The sequence below is a fragment of the Scophthalmus maximus genome, chromosome 15 (genome assembly GCF_022379125.1).
Source record: "Scophthalmus maximus strain ysfricsl-2021 chromosome 15, ASM2237912v1, whole genome shotgun sequence".
NCBI classification, from domain to species: Eukaryota; Metazoa; Chordata; class Actinopteri; order Pleuronectiformes; family Scophthalmidae; genus Scophthalmus; species Scophthalmus maximus.
In genome coordinates this window covers 4,689,067-4,707,500 of record NC_061529.1, presented here as the reverse complement: position 1 = coordinate 4,707,500, position 18,434 = coordinate 4,689,067, and the positions used below count along the sequence as shown (strand labels likewise).

Genomic DNA, 18,434 nt, shown 5'->3' with positions numbered 1-18,434 from the left:
CTTTCTTTCTTCCTCTCCCTCTCTCTTCTTTTTGTCTTAATCTCTGGTGGTTCACTAAGTAAGTGGTCCAACGCCTCAACTCTGGCAGGGGCACGTGTTGTGTTTGCGAGGCAGGATATTGTTGTTGCTGCTGTTGTTGTTGTTGTTGTTGTTGTTGAGGTTTGAATGGCATTTCTCTCTCCCTCTCGTGCAGGGTCTGGATGTACAGTAAACGTGAGTCGAATGTGATGTCAAGGAAAGAGGAAAGGCGAGCAGCTGGAGGCGACGCAGGAGCCGGCGTGAATATCTGTCGAGAGGGAGATCCAGCTCGTCCAGACGGTCTTCTGTCCTGGTATGCGTTTGTTTACCGTAGGTGTTTAGAGAGACAGTCGAAAGGCTTTTCCTGTGGACCTCGGGGAGATGGAGGGAGTGTGTGTGTCCCTGTAGCAGAGGAAAGAGGAGACAGAAAGGGGGGGGGGGGGGGGGGGGGGGGGGAGAGGAGGAGGAGGGGGTGGGTGGTTTCTTGCAGCCTGAGCATTTGGCTGAAGGGTGGAGACTCAGAGCAGCAGTGAGGAGGGAGGCAGCGAGGATCTCAGCTGGAGCCGAGAGAGAGAGAGAGAGAGAGAGAGAGAGAGAGAGAGAGAGAGAGAGAGAGAGAGAGAGAGAGAGAGGGAGGCGCACAGAGAGAGGAGTGTGCGTTGGATGTACACGCCTGCCTCGCTGACTGACTGTGTGTGTGTGTGACAGAAAGAGAGGACAACCGTGTGGATACTACTCCGCAGGACTGGACACGTTGGGCATCACAGCAGGAGGACACGCACACTGAAAAAAGGTGGGATTTCATATGATTCCTCTCTTCTTTTTCCTTATGTGGAGGGGTGGGGCGGTTATTTATTACTATTATTATTATTATTATTATTCATGCCTTTCTGTTTTGGTGACATCTGGGTTGATTGCATCCAAATCAGGGTGTGTTCCAGAAGAGCAAGGATGGGGGGGGGGGGGGTTGCATCCACACACTGTCATTTTGTCAGAGCTGGAGCTGGAGGGGGCAAGATTGCTGGTTTACATCATGGAATTCCCTCCTTCCTCTAAAAATCTCCCATGTACAAAAAACAAAAAAAACATCTCCTGCTGCTTTATTTTCCTTGCCTCCCTCCGTGTGTACATGTGAGGGGAATGAGAGAATGGACCGTCTTGCTCCTTTCTCCTTCTTCTTCTTCTTCTTCTTCTTCCTCCACCCTCCCTCTTGTTCCCCCCTCAGGATTGGACAGATCTTATAATGTGCAGCCAGAGGAATTAAGGGCATCTGTTTCGAAAAAGGAATATTTGCAAGAGCAGGGAGAAGGAGAAAGAGACAGATGAAAATTGGGAGGGGGGGGTGGATGCAAAAGACAAGGGGTGGAAGAAAACCAGAGAGGAAGCCGACACGCCTCCCGCAAGGTTTTTCCCGAGCCAATTCTCAACCCCCTCGTCCGCGCGAACCTTGAGGAGAAAGCAGTTGACCACACACAAGCTCCATGTATCAGGCAGATGGCGGGTGGAGGAGGAGGAAGAGGTGGAGAAGGAGGAGGAGGAGGAGGAGGGAGGGGGGGGGGGGGGTTTGTGTTTTTATGTTGTTCATAGACAGATAACGTCTCTGACGGTGGCATGCATTCACAAGAAAAGCGAGAAAAAGGAACAGGATGTGCTGTTTTTCCCACTCTCGGCTTGTCATGAGAAAGCATCAACATGTACAACTTGCATCAAATCACCCAGTCGTGTGTGTGTGTGTGTGTGTGTGTGTGTGTGACACACATCCAGGCCGGTTACAAATACACACAGCGAGTCAGAATTACGCAAGAGCTCACGACCGGGCGGCTCGCACTGTATCTCGAAGGCGAGCTGCTCCAAGGCCACAGGTTGTTTTGTTTTTTCCCCCACACACGTCAATGTTGAGGCTATAAGAGCGTTTCACAAAGTGTCCAATGTTGCACAGGCACACAGAGTGTATTTCTGCAAAGTATTGAACCTTACAAATAGAAAGCAGAGACGCAGGGAAAGGGAGGAATCACGGAGGAGAATGAGGAAAAACATGAGCAGCCATCCAGTACGCTACGGACCACTTTGACCTCCTTGCTCCGCTCACAGCTGTCAAGCAAAATAATTCTTCCATTCCAGACGCAAATCCGAGTAGCCGGGCTTCACAAAAGCATATTTCTGGCTGGTGTCGTCTCCGTGTGAGCCCAAAGCCTTTGTGACCTTTAAAACAGACTTAACTTGTGTCTTTGAGATGCCGAGTGCAACGGAGGGGAGGGGTGAAATAAGGTAGGAAAGCTGTTGTTGCGCCGAGGGGCCTCGACCTTTGTCCCCGCCGCACCTGCACAGTGTTGATTTTGGTTTTTAAGCGTATTCAAGCGTGCAACGGTTTGTCCAGACCGAAGCTTCCAGAGCTGATTTTATTTCATTCATTCATTGATTTATTGCGGTTGAATTCAGGTTCGAGACTTGAGTTGTAAAGTCCCAGTGTGCATGTGCAAGGCAAACCTTCGAGTCGTGTCCATTTAGCTCGCAACTATTCTTTATTCTTTAGGGTATTAAGTCCTAGAGCTCCATATATGTATAAATGAAATTCAAAGTCCTCAAGTCTGACTTGAATCCAAAAGGATTTTGCAGACTTCTGTGGCAAGTCTGAGTCTCAAGTCTCAAGTTTTGTCCAAAAAAAGCTTTTGATTTACTTTGGCTTGAATCGATGTCTCAAGTCTCATGTCTACAAGAGTGGGCTTGCTTTCAAGGGTGAATTCAAGTCTTTAGGGAGGCAAGTCGGCCCACTTGGCGCTACCCCTACGTTTTTGCACGTTCCCATGTAGGGTAGGGTGTCCCATTCCTTATGAAGATCAAGATGTAGGAGTTATCTACCCCCTTCAAACAGCCTTTCAGATGTAGGGTGATCAGATGCTGACTTCAGGTGGAGTGGAAGATCAGAGGGGTAGGGCCAAGGAGTAAGGCCAAGGGGTAGGGCCATCCTTTTCACTTACATCGGACTTGGGTGCTAGTCTTAGGTCCACCATAGCAGTTTTATGTATTTCAGACCAAATACTAGCCCAGATCTTGTCTAACCAAGGCTCAAATCAAGACCAATCAAAGTAAGATCTCACAGCAGCATTTTTATTTGAGCAAGACCAACTCAGTCTCAAGTCATGGCTGAAGTCGGTGAGGGCAAAACATGACGCTTTGACAATATTTTTGCTTTCAAGTCTTCAGTAAGTCAGCTTCAGCCAAGTCTTCAGTAAGTCAAGCATTTAGGGAGTCAGGTCTCACAGCAGTTGAATCCAAGTGACCAGTCCAAGGAAGGAGTTTGAGTAAAGTGCTCTTTTGACTTAAGTTTGACGGCGGTCCAACTCTCAAGACTACTTGACTCTTTCTATGTCTTTTGGGACAAGTGTAAGTGAGTTCATGAGTCTTTTCCAGGAAAATCTCAAACAAAGTCATGAATCTTTGCAGAATTCTTTTGCTGCCAAATCAAAATCGAAGTCTATAGTTCTGTCCCACCAAGTCTCAAGTAAGGTCTCAGGTCCTTGAGGGTAAGTCAGAGTTAAAGCACAAGTGTTCAGTAGCAAACTGGGTCTAATTCAAGTCTTTAAGGACTTTAAATCCGGACTTACTAGGCTTTTGACGGACAAACGCTCTCAGTCTGTTTCTGACAGAAGGGATGAAATCTGTGGCACGCAGTCTCCTCCCCGAAGCAGATACACTTTCTTTACTTTGCGGCCAGTCAAAGCGAGTCGGGGTCTGAGCCTCTTGGAGGAGCACACTCGCACTCTCAGCAGAACCTAAACAGGCCCGGATGTTTGTAATATTGTTAACAGCCCAGGAGTCTGGCCGTGTTATTCTTGGCATGCTGATTGACTCCAGAGGAAAAGCGTGTTTACGCCTCCTCCTCACTCAAATGCAGAAATCCTGCCGATACCTCGCAGAGAGGGGGGCTTAATGTACACAGAATATGGTAAGTACTCGGCCAAACCGGCCACTTCCAAATATGATTTCCACAGTGGAAAAGAAACTACACACAATGGCCAGTTTGTCGCCGAAGGTGGCCAGGGGAATTCAAAACAACCATCACCAGCGTTATTTGGCTGGTGGCTGGTGTTAATTTCCTACCCTGGTCACACAAAAGCACATGTGCTTTTTTTTTTTTTTACGGAGCTTCCAAAGCTCTGTGGAATGTTCCTGTGACAGCGATGCTATGCATTGTTTCTACCCCACTAACTACACTGCTGTTACGTAACAAACACATCGGAGGTTTTTTCAAAGTCTTTAAACGTTTCAGGAAAAGAAAACCGCTTGGTCACCGCTTTAATCTAACAAAGTAGAGACACGCTGATCCTCGCTCGTTTGATTTAATAAACATAATAGACCACATTTGCGCTCCCCGGGGCAATGAGCATCCTCCCTGCTGCCTCCTTGACTCCCAGGGGATGCATCATTTCCTGGGCCACTGCCTCCTCCCTTCCCCCCTTCTGGGACCTAGATTAACCCGCAACACACACACATATTATAAGCACACACACACACGACAACCTCTAAGATGGCAGGATGGGCAGGGCATGCTGGGGGTGGCACAGATGTCCGGGCTAATCGAATGATCATGGGTGGTGGTGGTGGTCAGACCGAGAGGCAGCAGCACGAGGTGGGACCAGACACAGACTGCGTGTCGCTCCTTCAAAATTAACTGGATGCATTGTTTTAGTGTTAATACTGGACTTTTTCATTTCGATTTAACTGCCAGCTGTGGTGCGTTTGCTGCCAGTCTGCCAACAGTTTGTAGACATGTCTGTCGTTTCTTTTCACCAAGTGGGAGATGTGTTTGCAGTCAGAAATTCCCGGTATCAGTTAATTGGAATTGCAAGTCAGACGTTTCTTTTACTTTAACTTTATGTGTCTCTTATTTAATCACAAATCCGGATCATTTGAAGGAAAATACTGAGGATTTTGTGCTTTACAATGGCCGCTAACTTCACTGATATGATACTGTAAGAAAAATTTTAGTTTTAAAAATCATGAATGAGACAAAAGCCAAACCTGCCCCCCTCACACCGTGTGGATCCAAACCACTGAGGTACTATTATGATGCACCTTAATCTTTCTAACATGCCGTTGATACTAAATATAAGGTGATATTGTGATTTTCTTCACTTCTACCCCTTTAGGATTACTTCACTTTGGTGACTAAACATTTCCAAATGTTCCATATTCCTGTATAATGGGTTTTTTTGGAGGCTGAGGTGATGGCGAGGTCCAGGTATGAGTGCTGCTCTGAACACCTGTGTTATTCAGGAACAGTGATGGAGACGGAGGCTCAGCTGTCACACTCAGCGACGTCGTCCCCTGACGACCGTGGCCTGTGACGGCTCTGTTCTCTGTGTCCCGTCACCTTGTCTTTGCGTTTGTACGCAGAGGGATCCGTGTCCTTTCTCCAATTCAAGGGCGGGGATCTGTGCTATATTACATTCAATAGTCAATATCCTCTTGATTGTGTTCATTAATAACTCCAGAGGTCAGTTTCATATTACGTCTCCTTGCTGCGGTCGCACACTTTTGCCTTCCCCGCTAAACTTTTTCCGCCCTTCTTATTTCCATCTTTTCTTTATTTTTATCTCATTCCGTGCACCATCTCCTATCAAATTTTCCACACTGTACATCTTTGTTTGTCTGAGCGTGCCCTTCGCTGCCTCTCGTTTCACAGTGACATCGCAGAGTGTACTTCATTGTCCTATGACAGGCTGAGGACGGTACAGTCGCTCAGTCACACCGCGACGCCTCGGATGACTGATTATACAGAATGCATGTCGGTGCTTTTGCATGCTCATGTTCTTCCACTGCCACGTCGTCTTTGAAGAAATGATAATGTGGAAGAAAAAAAACAGCTTTACATTTCTGACAATCCACAGGGGGGCACTGATTCATTTTGTGGGTTTTACAGTAAAACACTTATTGCAAAATATATGTCTCACTCAGCACAGAACAAACACTGTGTCAGCTTTTACGGTGATAAAATACGACTCTGGAGGTTGTTTTTTTTTTGTGATAAACAAAGTAGCATCGCAGGTTTTCCTTATTTAAAGGGTCAGTTCACCCAAAAAAACCATTGTCTCATTTACATGCTATCTAACCATGCAGATTGATATAATAATTTGTAAGAATCAACCATTTGTTAGGATAACTGAGATAAAGTCTTGGCTCTCGGTTCAAACAATTGTCGACAACATTGCGCAAAACTGACCAACTGACCATCAAACTCCCTCCCCCACAAACAATGATCCAATTATAGCTTAGCAACCAGTGCTAGAAGTAAAAGTACAGTTGAGCTAAAACAGTTTATATATATATAACATAGTAGCTATATCAGTTACTCACCATTTAAAGAGTTTAGAGGGTTGAGGGTAATTTTTAATCCAAAAGCTGCACAAGCGCGAGTGAACCTGCTCAAATGTAAACTACGAGTGTTAGCCTGTCTGACTGACTAGCTTAGTACCACAGTCGTTAGCTTAGCTGTGTTAGCCTTTCTGACTGACTAGCTTAATACCAACAGTCGTTAGCCTAGCCGGTCTGACTGACTAGCTTAGTACCAACAGTCGTTAGCCTAACTGTGTTAGCCTGTCTGACTGGCTAGCTTACTACTTACTGTCGTTAGCCTAGCCAGTCTGACTGACTAGCTTAGTACCAACAGTCGTTAGCCTAACTGTGTTAGCCTGTCTGACTGACTAGCTTACTACCAACAGTCGTTAGCCTAACTGTATTAGCCTGTCTGACTGACTAGCTTACTACCAATAGTCGTTAGCCTAACTGTGTTAGCCTGTCTGACTGACTAGCTTACTACCAACAGTCGTTAGCCTAACTGTGTTAGCCTGTCTGGCTGGCTAGCTTACTACTTACAGTCGTTAGCCTAGCCTGTCTGACTGACCGACTAACTACAGATGAAACCAAGTAACATTTCCAAGGTCAAGGAGCACATCATTGAATGATTCCATGAAGTTTATAGGGTGTGTTTGCCTTCACAGCTATCACAGTATTTGTTCACTGTGTGGAAGCTGGTGACTTCGGGATAACGTTAGCATATTGTTTGAATATTCATCTCGCTCTGGAGTGATTTAGGTGAATTACCCTCCAGCCGAAAGTTGCTGTTGAAGATGTTGATTGTCTGCCCGGGACATGCAGCTCTAGCTCAACGTTTATCATTATTATATCACACGTAAACATGTGCCAAATTCCAGCCAGCTACATTGACATGAATCAAGATGTGCCGCAACAATAACCCATGGGGCCGGGCTTAGCAAAGGGTCAGTTGTTTGATTCCACTTTGGTATACACAAGCTCTATGCGGCCCTCAAAACTTATAGCCCCACTTATGCCGGTGCTGGGGTCCCGTGCTGCCCTCCCCTCAGTCCCTGCAGACCCTCTCAGGTTAATCTCTGGCTCTCCAGGGTCCAGATGGCCGAGCCAGGGACAGATTTTTAATCACCACGCTCTGATTTCACACTCTGGGCATCGCAGAGGACAGAACCCTCCCTACGTGGCTGTCTTAGGTTCTCTCTTTGGATGGTGTACGGCAGGAATGAAAAGACAGGATAATAAGGTGTGCACTATACAGAAGGAGAAAGGGGGAGAAAGGGGGAGGATGAACCAAGCTGAGAGTCAGCGTGTGTGGGAGGACGCGAGAGATCGTCATTCTCGACAGGCAGGGAATTATATTTTCCCTCGCCAGGATGTTTCCTGCGGCGCCTAATCACCCTTTAAGTTGGCGACACCCAGAGTCGAGCAGCAGCTATAATCACAACTGTGGAGGGCCTCGTCACAAACGCAGACCCCCTGAAAACCCCCCGGAGGAAAGGGCCTCAACACAGCTCCAAATGGCAGGGCAAGGATGGCGGAGGGGGTCAGATTGATTCGCTGGTGTTGGCAGGAGGACAAGGGCACGTTGGGGGTGTTTTAGTCCCAACGCTGAACACCTGTCGGCCTCAGAGGGAGGGATGGGAAGCAGGAGGCTGGAACACAGGATAGAAATGGATCAGCAGATGAGTTCAAGGAGGCTTTTCCAGCATAAAGTAGAGAACAATATTGCCAAAGCGTTAAAGTTGGGGGGGGGGGGGGGGTAGCTTTCTCTATCTGTTCTAACACACTCCCTCTCTCCCTGTCTCACATCCCTTGATCTTACATGCTCCGCGACATAAATATGATGACACAAACAGACCACAAGCAAAAAAAATAAAAAATTCAGCATTTTATTAATTTTCCAAGGAACGTTGGCTTTCATTCATTCATTTTCTTACAGCATTCAATAAGTTGATCTAAGATTTAATGAAAAAACAAAACAATGAAAGACATAAAAAACTACCGTCAGGATTTGATATTGATTTGACACTGGCACTTTGGTTCTGCTTCCGTTTATGAAAATGTTCAAATGTCAATCATTTATTAAAGCCATGCATTTCCTGTGAAAACAGGATGGAACCAAGGGCCGCTCCTAATCAATATTCTATACTAACAATGGATCACAATACAACTTGTATGTGAAAGGTGTTGTTTGTATATGTCATTAACTTCTCATTACTCTTTATAGCAACAGACTACCACAGAAAATTCATCGGAAGCACAAACACTATAATATGATAAAAAATAACCAGCAGCACACAACAACGAACAGTTGTACTTTTTAAAAAGATTTCTGGGAAAATCCTGGATGTAAATGCAAGTCTGATGAGCCGGATCTCTGTGACGCTGAGCACATGCTCTGAGCAAATAAAACCTGGTCACAAGTTACAGTTCATGTGACTGTTTGTCATCTGAGACGGTCTGTCAGCAGGGAACACAATGTCAATAATGGTGATTAGATCAAACTTTGTTTTGCATATTTTCTCACCCCTGCAAAGCCTACAGTGTTTGTTTTTTTTAAATGTCATATAACTGACACAGAAATATGGGAGTTACTTGCAAGATGCAAATGAATAAAAGAAGATTGTTCCATTTTTTCCCCACTTGGAGTGAGAAACATTTTGTATTTTTAGACAATTTATTAAGAAACTGTATATTTTCCTTGTTATCTAGTAAAAATATTTCAAGAGTTTTTGTCAACTTTGTCAAACATTTGTCAAATCTCAAATTTACCAACCAAAATTATTGTTGCATCAAACATCAGATCAAAATCATAAACTTCTTTACATATTCTTTGATATGAAAATTCCTGTTGGTTGGAAAAAAGAACCAGAGATTTGATGACGTCACCTGAATAAATAATGGTGAGCATTTTTCCACAGACCAAACAATTCATCAAATAACCGATAAAGTAGACAGCAGGTTAATTGATAGTAAAAAAAAAATACCACATAATCGCAACTCTGCATTCAGCTTTGCTGTCTTTTGTTGAATTAAAATATGTAGGAAAACATTAGTAAGTCAAGGTAAGGTATTATTTGATATTGGTAACAGTAATTTTCCATTCAGGGATTTGATTTCATGTAAGTGGATCATTCCTTATCAAAATCCTCAAGACAATCCTGCTACGCACTGAAGCACTCCAGCGAATGGTTTAAGAATCACTGCACGGATAAAATAATTACTTGCATAACACGGTGTAACAGTGTAGATTAATGGCTCCACAGTGAATCAGGACTGGTGACAGAGCACTTGCGGTAAGAGCTCCTGCCCTTTCTCTCACTCTCTCTCTTTTATTTATTTTTTATTTTTTTTAATCTCTAAGCAGTTTCAGTGTCGCTAGAAAACTCTGGCTGGTCGGCAAGGTTCTGTTAATGGATACTTCGGTGTAGCGTTGCTTTGAATGTTTTTGTGCTGCCGTGATTTACGATGGGCGGAATTCCCTTCCTCTGCAGATCTGCTCATGCAGGGTAATTGGCCCATTTATCAGAAAGCGTCAGGAAACCGAGCTGCAGAGCCACCGATGCAATGAGAGTGGATCCTTCGGACCTGAGACCGAGGGACAGGGGGGCAGGTAGAGAGAAAGGAGAGAGGTCAATAGGTCAGCACTGACAGGAGCAAAACTTAAAGGAATAGTTTGACATTCTGGGAAAAAATGCTGATTCACTTTCTTGCCAACAGTTAGATGAGAAGAGTGATACCACTCTCGTGTCTGTACTGTAGGTCTATACACAGTAGCTGAAGAGAGTAGCCAGTTAGCTTGGCTCAGCATAATGACGTCTAACCCCATTTTTATAGCATCAAATAACTCATTAAAACCAAACTTATTTGATAAATGAACACTCAAACATACATCAGCGTCATAAGAACTACCAAAAATGAAAATTATCTGGCGTGTAAAAGCTAATTATGCTGATGTCCCATCGGCGGGATTTATGACCTATACTGCAGCCAGCCACCAGGGGGCAATCAAAATGTTTCGGCTTCACTTTTGTGGAACTGTCATGTCGTCCATCTTTGCATAAAGTCATTTTAGGGATGCTGCTGTTTCTCTTGGACCGAGCCGGGCTAGCTGATTCAAAGCCTCAATGCTAAGCTAAGCTAGTCGTAGCTTCATGTTGATCATACAGTCATGCAGGTGGTGACATCAATCTTCTTACAGTCTTCTGCGCACGTTCAACAAGTGTTTTAAGCATTCGTTTGAAATGACAAAAGTTCTCTCCGCAGTTTGTTGTTGTGTTTGTCCTTGAGTCCTGGAGTTTGTAAGAGCGAGCTGTGACATTCTGACATGCACACGCACACACACACACACACACACACGCACACACACACACACACAAGCGTCGTGCACAATGTCTCTGGAATGCAGGACTGAAAGTGTTCAGAGCTTCCGCCTGCAATCAGTGTCTAAATGTCACCGTCTTCCATTCTCCTTATCTCCTTCTCTCCGTTTGCAGCGAGCGAGGCGGAATCTAAACTGCTGACTGAGCTGCCGGCAGACACCGACCGGGGGCAGAGTGCGGAGGAGTGAGCAGACAAGGTGAGTCGAGTCGAGACGAGAGGAAGAGGCAATGCAGCCCGATCTGAGAAGGCAGAGGCCCAGCATATTACAGCATTGGGCGGTCAGTGGTGACGGCACCTTCATTCTGCCTGGAAACTGGTGCAAACTGTGCAAAACGGGCAAAAGAGTTTTTAAATGAATGGCAGCGGACTCCACGAAGCAGACGCAGTGAAGGCCATGTGTCCAATCCGAATGCATTATTTATCAGTGCCCTTTGGGATGTCACACTTATCAGCATGTTGACGCCGTGCGCAACATCTCGCGGTGGTATTTTTAGGGAATGGCAGATAGGAAGGGAAGAAGGGAGGAAGGAAGAAAGGAAGTACGAGAGAGGTAGGCTAAAAGGACGGGTCACATTATTCTCAGCTTATTGTTCGTGTGAAACCCCTTTCAGTTGCCTTCCAGGTACCAGCTATTCTGCTGTACGCCACCCCTCCCTCTCTAGATATGAAAATGTCAGGGTGGCATTTTCGCACGCTCCACCGACAACGAAGAGGAACATATCTTTGTGGACATTGTGGCAGCTCTGCTAAAAAGGCCCATCTTTAATATTTAGATACTTCGCGCATGACTTCCGAAATGACTGCTTCTGGCCAAGAAATAATACCAAGTGCTTCAAGTAGTGTGCAGAAATTAAGTGTATTTTGATGATGAATCCTTCATTTCCACGGAGGTCGGTTGACGTCATTCATTATGTTTCTCCGTTTCAGTTTCACACAAAACGAGGCTATTGTCTCAGCGTCTGATCAAAACGAAGACCTACTTTTTCGCAGACATCCCAGAAACCTTAACGAGTGACACCTCTCCCTATCAATAGTCTGGTGATATGCTGGCCTGTTTTGACGTCTCCCCCGAGAGTCCAAAACATTATTGTGGCCTCAAAACACGACAAAGACTAATTTTCTACTCAGACTTCTCCGTCGCGCCCCCTTAACCTATTTTGTTGGGACAAAAATTAGGTTTTTATGCGAGAATATATTTGTGTAAATTCTCCTTTAAAATTGTTTATAATTCCAAGTTCGTTCCTAGTTTGTAAGCTGATGCAGGGATGTTTGCGTTTAGCTTCCACACAGGGAACTGAGTTTATTGTATTTTTAATACCCTGGACCCAGAAGTCCGTTTTCTTTTGTGTCTTTCTTTGATATTTGTTCTGCTTTTTAAAGCACGAAAAAGTAGAGACTTTTTGTCAGTAAAGTTTGGCATAAAATCTTAATAAATTTTTCATTCTAAAGAAGAGAAATGTGAGTTCAATAACAACACAACAGACAAAGACATTTCAACAGCTACCTCTGGGTTTTTTTTTTAAAGCACCATCGCCATAAAAGGTGAAACTCTCCTCTGACTGAGAACAACCAGGATCCCTCGGACTGTAAAACATCATGTTTATTAATACTGGACAGCCCGCTGCAGGTTGAGCTCATAAATCCTCTTCACACTGTCACTTGGTTTACACCGACACTGCGTTAGAGACTTTCCAGCTCGGCTCAGAGACGTTTCAGCCTTAGAGTCGTGGGAATTAAAGTAAATACTGTAAAAGTTCTCTTTCACCTTGTGGCTGAAAACTATTTCCAGTGGCTTTTAATGAATAATATGCAATTCTGTTAATACTCATACTGTACATAGAAACGCATAATATATCTACATGCCTTTAGTGAGGTGTGGACAGAAACAACTTCACTGTAAACACTGTCAACTTCAAAAGTCCTGAGACAGAAAATGTTTTTAAAGCAGTCATAGTCTTTGTGCATGAAAGCATTGAAAAAATGTATTGACTAACCAGGCAGTACAAAAAGTGGCATTTAGAGATATACAAAAATGGACTAATGAGCAGTGGACAGTAGTGATGGATATTTACAAAAGGGGATAAGATGGTTGTGTGAAAAAAAAAAAGATTAAGCAGAACGTTCTCTGGTTCTAGTTTCACAACTGTGATCTCTTGCCATGTTTCCTTCCTAGATTTAGTTTCGCTGCATTGTAAATGAATAAATAAATAAATATGTGAAGATGACACACTGGGCTCTGGCAACCTGCTATCGTTTGTGTGGACTCTCTTACTTGAATGGATGAATCAGAAAAAATAAATGACTAGAAGACTTGATAATGAAAATATCTTTGCAGCCATGAGGTGCAGCGACCTCAAATATGAATCAGATCAAATCAACCGCAAGTTGCCTCGTTTGTATTCTGAGTTGAGTTCGAAACAGGGAACAAACATGTTGCAACACTGCAGCTGAAGAAACTCAAGAAGAAGAGTGACGGAAAACGAGGCATCTCGTCACATTTTGTCCGATTTGTGTGGCGCGCTGGTTTGCGGCCGCTCCGGCAGCCGGTCGGACATTTGTAAATATGACCGAGTGAAACAGACAGACACTGTGAACCGGCGACCCTGTGCCGAGGCTGTGGTTACTGGAGCGCGGCAGGTCACCAGGGTGCGGGCCGTGTGACACCAGAGATACTCTGCGGCAGTTTTTGCCGGCCCGATGAGCAGATGTGCCACCGTGGGGGCGTCAATATTCATGCTCGGCTCCTGCACCTCGCCGAGATCAGTCTTGACCCCACGCCGAGGGGCACCGCAGTGCATACAGCCGCATGCGGGAGGGAGGGAGGGAGGGAGGGAGGGGCGGGGAGGATTGATCACACGCTGAAGCACGATGCTGTTTCAGGGCACCTGCAGCTTAATCCATTCAATCAAAGAGGCTATAAAAAGGCAGAGGAAGCGACCGAGGACACGGAACTGAATCTGTGAACCAAAACAAAGACAAGAGGCAGATGTGAGGCCACAAGGCCTCGCTGGATGGATCGATCCGTATGAAATGATTGTGAAAACATGATGTCCTTCATGGAGTCACAACCCGGAGTGACGTGGTTTTTCTCACCACCATCATCAGAATAAACGAAACGAGGGAACATCTGTCTCGGAGGAGGGCGTTTATCCTCACGGTGAAGTTTCAGAGACTTGTCGAGTCGTTCTGGAGGCTGCTATATGAGTGCTTCTCAACATTGTGCCCATGTTTTATTTCACCAGTGGTCACAATTGATTTCAGTCAACGACAAAAATAATTTCCCGCGCGTGTGCTGGCGAGTTTCGTCCAGTGATACCTCCTCATGTCTCGCTTGAACGGACTATTGGGCCCAAGAGTTTTCACAGTCACCTAAACGATTCAAACCAAACAATGGAAACAAATCTTTAGAATAAATAAACATTTTAAAAAACATTGCAATATTTTATAATGGAAACACTGGCTGACTTTCTGAACTCAAAAGTGCCCGAGACTTAAAAGTATTCAACTGCAAAAGCACCAGGAAAAAAGCAACGAGCTACAGTTCATTTGCGAGAGCAGACATTTGAAACGCTGGACCTTCTTTTTACATCTGCTGCCCGAGCGGTGACCCGTCTCACTTTGTGTCCAAAAATAAACTACTATCAGTTCATCGATTGCTCTTCTCGTGAGGCCGAGCGTGGACGCCGTGCCCTTGTGTCACACTGTGGCTGAGAAAGTGTCGATAAGAAAGAAAACCACAACAACTGTCAGGTTTTTTTTTAAATCTCTGAAACCGATTAATGTTACTTATCCGTTCATCTATTTTAAATATAGTGCTTGACAGAGCTCTAGCCCCTCACTCTCCTCCCACCTCCTCTGCCTCCCCCTCACTGTCATGGGGCTGCCTAGCAACTGACACCATAAATAATAGGCCTCTCTCCGTGTGTGTATGTGTGTGTGTGTCTGCGTGTGCGTGTGTGTGTGTGTGTGTGTTCCCACAGGCATGTGATAATAAACAGGGTATCTGTTAGTAGCACTCCTCTCCGCATGCCTGCTGTATTATGGCGCTCGTCTCCATCAGTGTCACACTGTGGGCGAAGCACGATGACACGTGAACCCTCTTTCTCTTCCGTGCAGACAGAGCACACACGAGACCCCGACCGAACCGACCGACCGGCTGACTGACCGACGGCGCCCATGGCGAGCAACAACACGGCCAGCATCGCACAAGCCAGGAAGCTGGTGGAGCAGCTGAAGATGGAGGCCAACATCGACAGGATAAAGGTGAGGTACTCCGAGTGATGATCGATACTTTGTCAGACTTTTTTCTTTATCATTGATACATCATGAAGGAGAGGAGGAATCCTGGCTGTGCTCGTGTTCTGGTGCATGCAGATAAAGGCACACAAATGACATTTATTATGATATTCAATACTGTACATGTGTTCCCCTGGACCTTGTTACTGAAATGCCTTATTAGGTCACTTGTTGGAACTGAGCCCCTTGTTAAAGATATGAATCACATCTGGGCTTTTCCTGCCAAGACACATCAGAAAGTCTGCTCCGAGCAATCAGCCGAAGAGAAAAAATATTTTTATTGCTTTTGGTCAGAGGGTAGAAGCACACATCATGATGATGATGATCATGTGAGCTTACATAAAATAGTTTTTTGCTCTTCAGAAACTTTTCTGTTTCAGTCAGTTTTGTTGGGGAAAACCTTCTTTATATGCTGCTGGTCCTGCTCAATAATCCACATATCAGCATCTCTGAAGCTCTCACAAGCCGCTCTCAGACATGCACTGAAGTCTTTTCCTGCTAGATCCCCAGTGAAATTGGGCCCATGTGAGAATACAGCATGTCAACCATCGCCTGAATGTTCTGAAAATGTTCCAGCGGTTTTGAACACGGCTGACTCGGACAATCTCCCGCTGCGTTTTCTTCCTATGCGAATGTCAAACTCTGGAAAATGTCCCCAAGTGTAAAACCAATCATTTTAAAGGAGGTTTTTTTGGTTCTCTTACAACTCTCAGCCAGAAAGCGCAGAAGTATATTTCCCAAAAGGTCAAAGTTTGACCTTACATCTGCTGACGTCAGCGCGTACTGATGTGTGTATGTGTGTTTTGCAATCCAGGTGTCAAAAGCAGCGGCAGACTTAATGTCATACTGCGAAGCTCATGCCAAAGAGGACCCTCTGCTATCGCCGGTGCCGGCGTCCGAGAACCCGTTCAGGGAGAAGAAGTTCTTCTGCGCCATCCTGTAAAACCCAGCAGCATGGCCCTTCAGCAGTCTGCCCAGTGAGGGACTTTTGAACGTGGACGTTCAAAAATACATAGAAATCTTCTAGTGGGAGGGGCACGGCGATTATTGCCCCACCCCTCCCCCCTACGCCCCCCCCCCCCCCCCCCCCCCCCCCCCCCCCCCACTCCTCCTCCTTCGTCGAACGGCACCTAAAGGGTGCAAAAAAATTTAAACCGCAGAGTTAACGTGTAACTATTAGAGGGGTTGTGATTGCTTTGTTGAGGGGTGTTGCAGCATGTTGAAGGGGTCTGTGCTTTTTTTTTTTAGATGACACAAACGGGAGGATAATGATGAAGAGAAGTATGACGGTAACCAAGAGACGCAGAGTGACGGACAACCAATCCAAAAAAAATTCAAAAAGTCTTCAGGTTGTGATGTGTTCAAAAAAAATAGATAAATAGAGAATTTTAAAAAATAATATAATAATTTGGGGGTTCTTTTGGGACTTCCACGTTCTGTTAGACGGTTTGTGGGCGGATCGAGCTCCGTAGGACAGAGAAACTAATATACTCCTCCCGCTAGACACCACCTGATTATTGGAATGTTTTTTTTAAGGTGTTTATTTTACTATTGTTTAAACTTTACCTATCTCCTAGATATCTTTCTATAACTGTACGTGATAACTGAAACTGCTCTGTAAACTTTTTTTTTCTTTTTTTTTTTTACACCAACAGGTTAGTGAAAGCTTTTTTTAAATGGGATGTTTGAAACATTCGACTCTGTGACTCTCTTTACAAATACCTTTCTGAAAACCCATCTCTGTGTGTCAACATCTATCTGGCAAATGTGATGCAGTTTGTCTCCTTCAGATACAAACCCTCTTTCTACTCTTTGTACAAAAAAATGACTAGCAAAGTAAACTGTGCTGTGCCGTGAGTTCTGAATGTCTTTGGCTTGTATCATTAATTATTGCATGAAATGAACAAACGCTCTTCTCTCTTTCCTTTGGTGTAGAGATTGTGTGTGAAACGGGGGGAGGCCTCCGACCGGAAGTGCCCGATTAATTACTATTAAACCAACAATGACTCAGTGTGGACTCAACAAGGCGATCTGATGATTTGTGATTTGCCTCAGCAGTCACAATCTTGAGATTCTAATCAGACGATTAATTGCAGAAGGCAACAGATTGTTCGCCCGATTTGTCGGAGATTGATCTGGATACTTCGGATATATTTACATGTATTTATATTTAAACTAAAAAAGGCATATTTTTGACATTTTTTAATTATTTTCATTAAATCTGGGGAAGAATAAACTTTTATTTCCACAAAATGTATAAACAGCGAAAATAATTCAAACTTTCAAACTTTTTAAATTTATGCTGCATGAGGCTTACCCTGAGAGAAATACACAAACCTAGAACACGTGTTCATTGTTGCAACCTTGTGCAAGTGAAAATCTAATATTATAGGAAATTCCTTGGAATTCGCCCCGATTTTTTTAAAGATTTTCAAATAAAGTTATCTGGCTTTGATCGGTGCTCGGTTGCACAATGTAAGTTTGGAAAAATGGATCAAGGAAAGAGTCTCTGGCAGAGTGAGAGGTGGGAGTTTCCCCCCCCACACTTTGTAGACAGAGGGTTGCTATTCTGCTGTTGGGGATGGTGCGCCCCCTGCAGTTATTTCAAGTGCAACTGCATGGATGATATACACCCATGATAAATACATATTTATTTATCTATTTGCCATGCTAATGCATTTGGCTTTTTCAAATTACAAGTCACTCGAATTTACAAAAACGTACTCAAATATATAAAACGTGTGGAAAAAAGAAAAAGACATACATACAAACCAATTATGTATCTATGAATTGAGCCTTATTCCTCTCCTCCCAGGCTCTCTAAAGATAACTTAGTGCATATTAATATGTTTCATACGTAAACAGCCAACTCTGTCTTTGTGCGTCATCCATTTTTTCAAAATCAACATATTTTTTCATCTTACAAATCAGAGCATGAACACAAACTCTAAACAAACGAATTTTTGTTTTGATATTTGATTTTTGGTATATGTTTTATTAAGTTTTAAGTATAACAGATTTTTTAAAGAAAAATAAAAGAAAAAAAAATACGAGAAAGTTGCAAATGGTATATATTGTGAGAATATTTCCATGAGGAACACTGGGAGACAGCAATATCCTGGGATAATATGACCACTGGACAAAAAGTAAGTTTCAGATTATTTACAATTGTACAAATTAAAATTGATAAAAAATAATAATGCTTGTAGATGGAACTATCCAATACTTCGCTACAGAGATGGAGACTAGTGTCACATGACTTGACTCCAATAAGTCAAAAATATGACGACTTGAAACTTGCTTGACTGCCAATGATAAAGACTCAACTTAATCGTCCCTTTGTATTCATAACTTGAGACTTGAGAAAACAAGATGACCTGAGGTTTTTTAAAAAAAGCATTTGC

The 18,434-nt window shown here is 44.1% G+C and overlaps 1 protein-coding gene and 1 long non-coding RNA gene across 2 annotated transcripts in view; one reads left to right on the top strand and one right to left on the bottom strand.

Annotated features, from left to right (window-relative positions):
* Nucleotides 1-6,570, bottom strand: part of LOC118286092 — a 9,179-nt gene extending 2,609 nt beyond the window's left edge. The window contains exon 1 of the long non-coding RNA XR_004785311.2: nt 6,376-6,570. This is a non-coding gene — a long non-coding RNA (uncharacterized LOC118286092). The remainder of the gene's footprint in view (nt 1-6,375) is intronic.
* gng2 (guanine nucleotide binding protein (G protein), gamma 2) lies at nt 611-16,887 on the top strand. Its single transcript, XM_035610218.2, has 4 exons — nt 611-811; nt 10,848-10,930; nt 14,851-14,997; nt 15,845-16,887. The coding sequence occupies exons 3-4, from the start codon at nt 14,911-14,913 to the stop codon at nt 15,971-15,973; spliced, it is 216 nt and encodes a 71-aa protein (XP_035466111.1). The 5' UTR covers nt 611-811; nt 10,848-10,930; nt 14,851-14,910; the 3' UTR covers nt 15,974-16,887.
* The last annotated feature ends 1,547 nt before the right edge of the window (nt 16,888-18,434 follow it).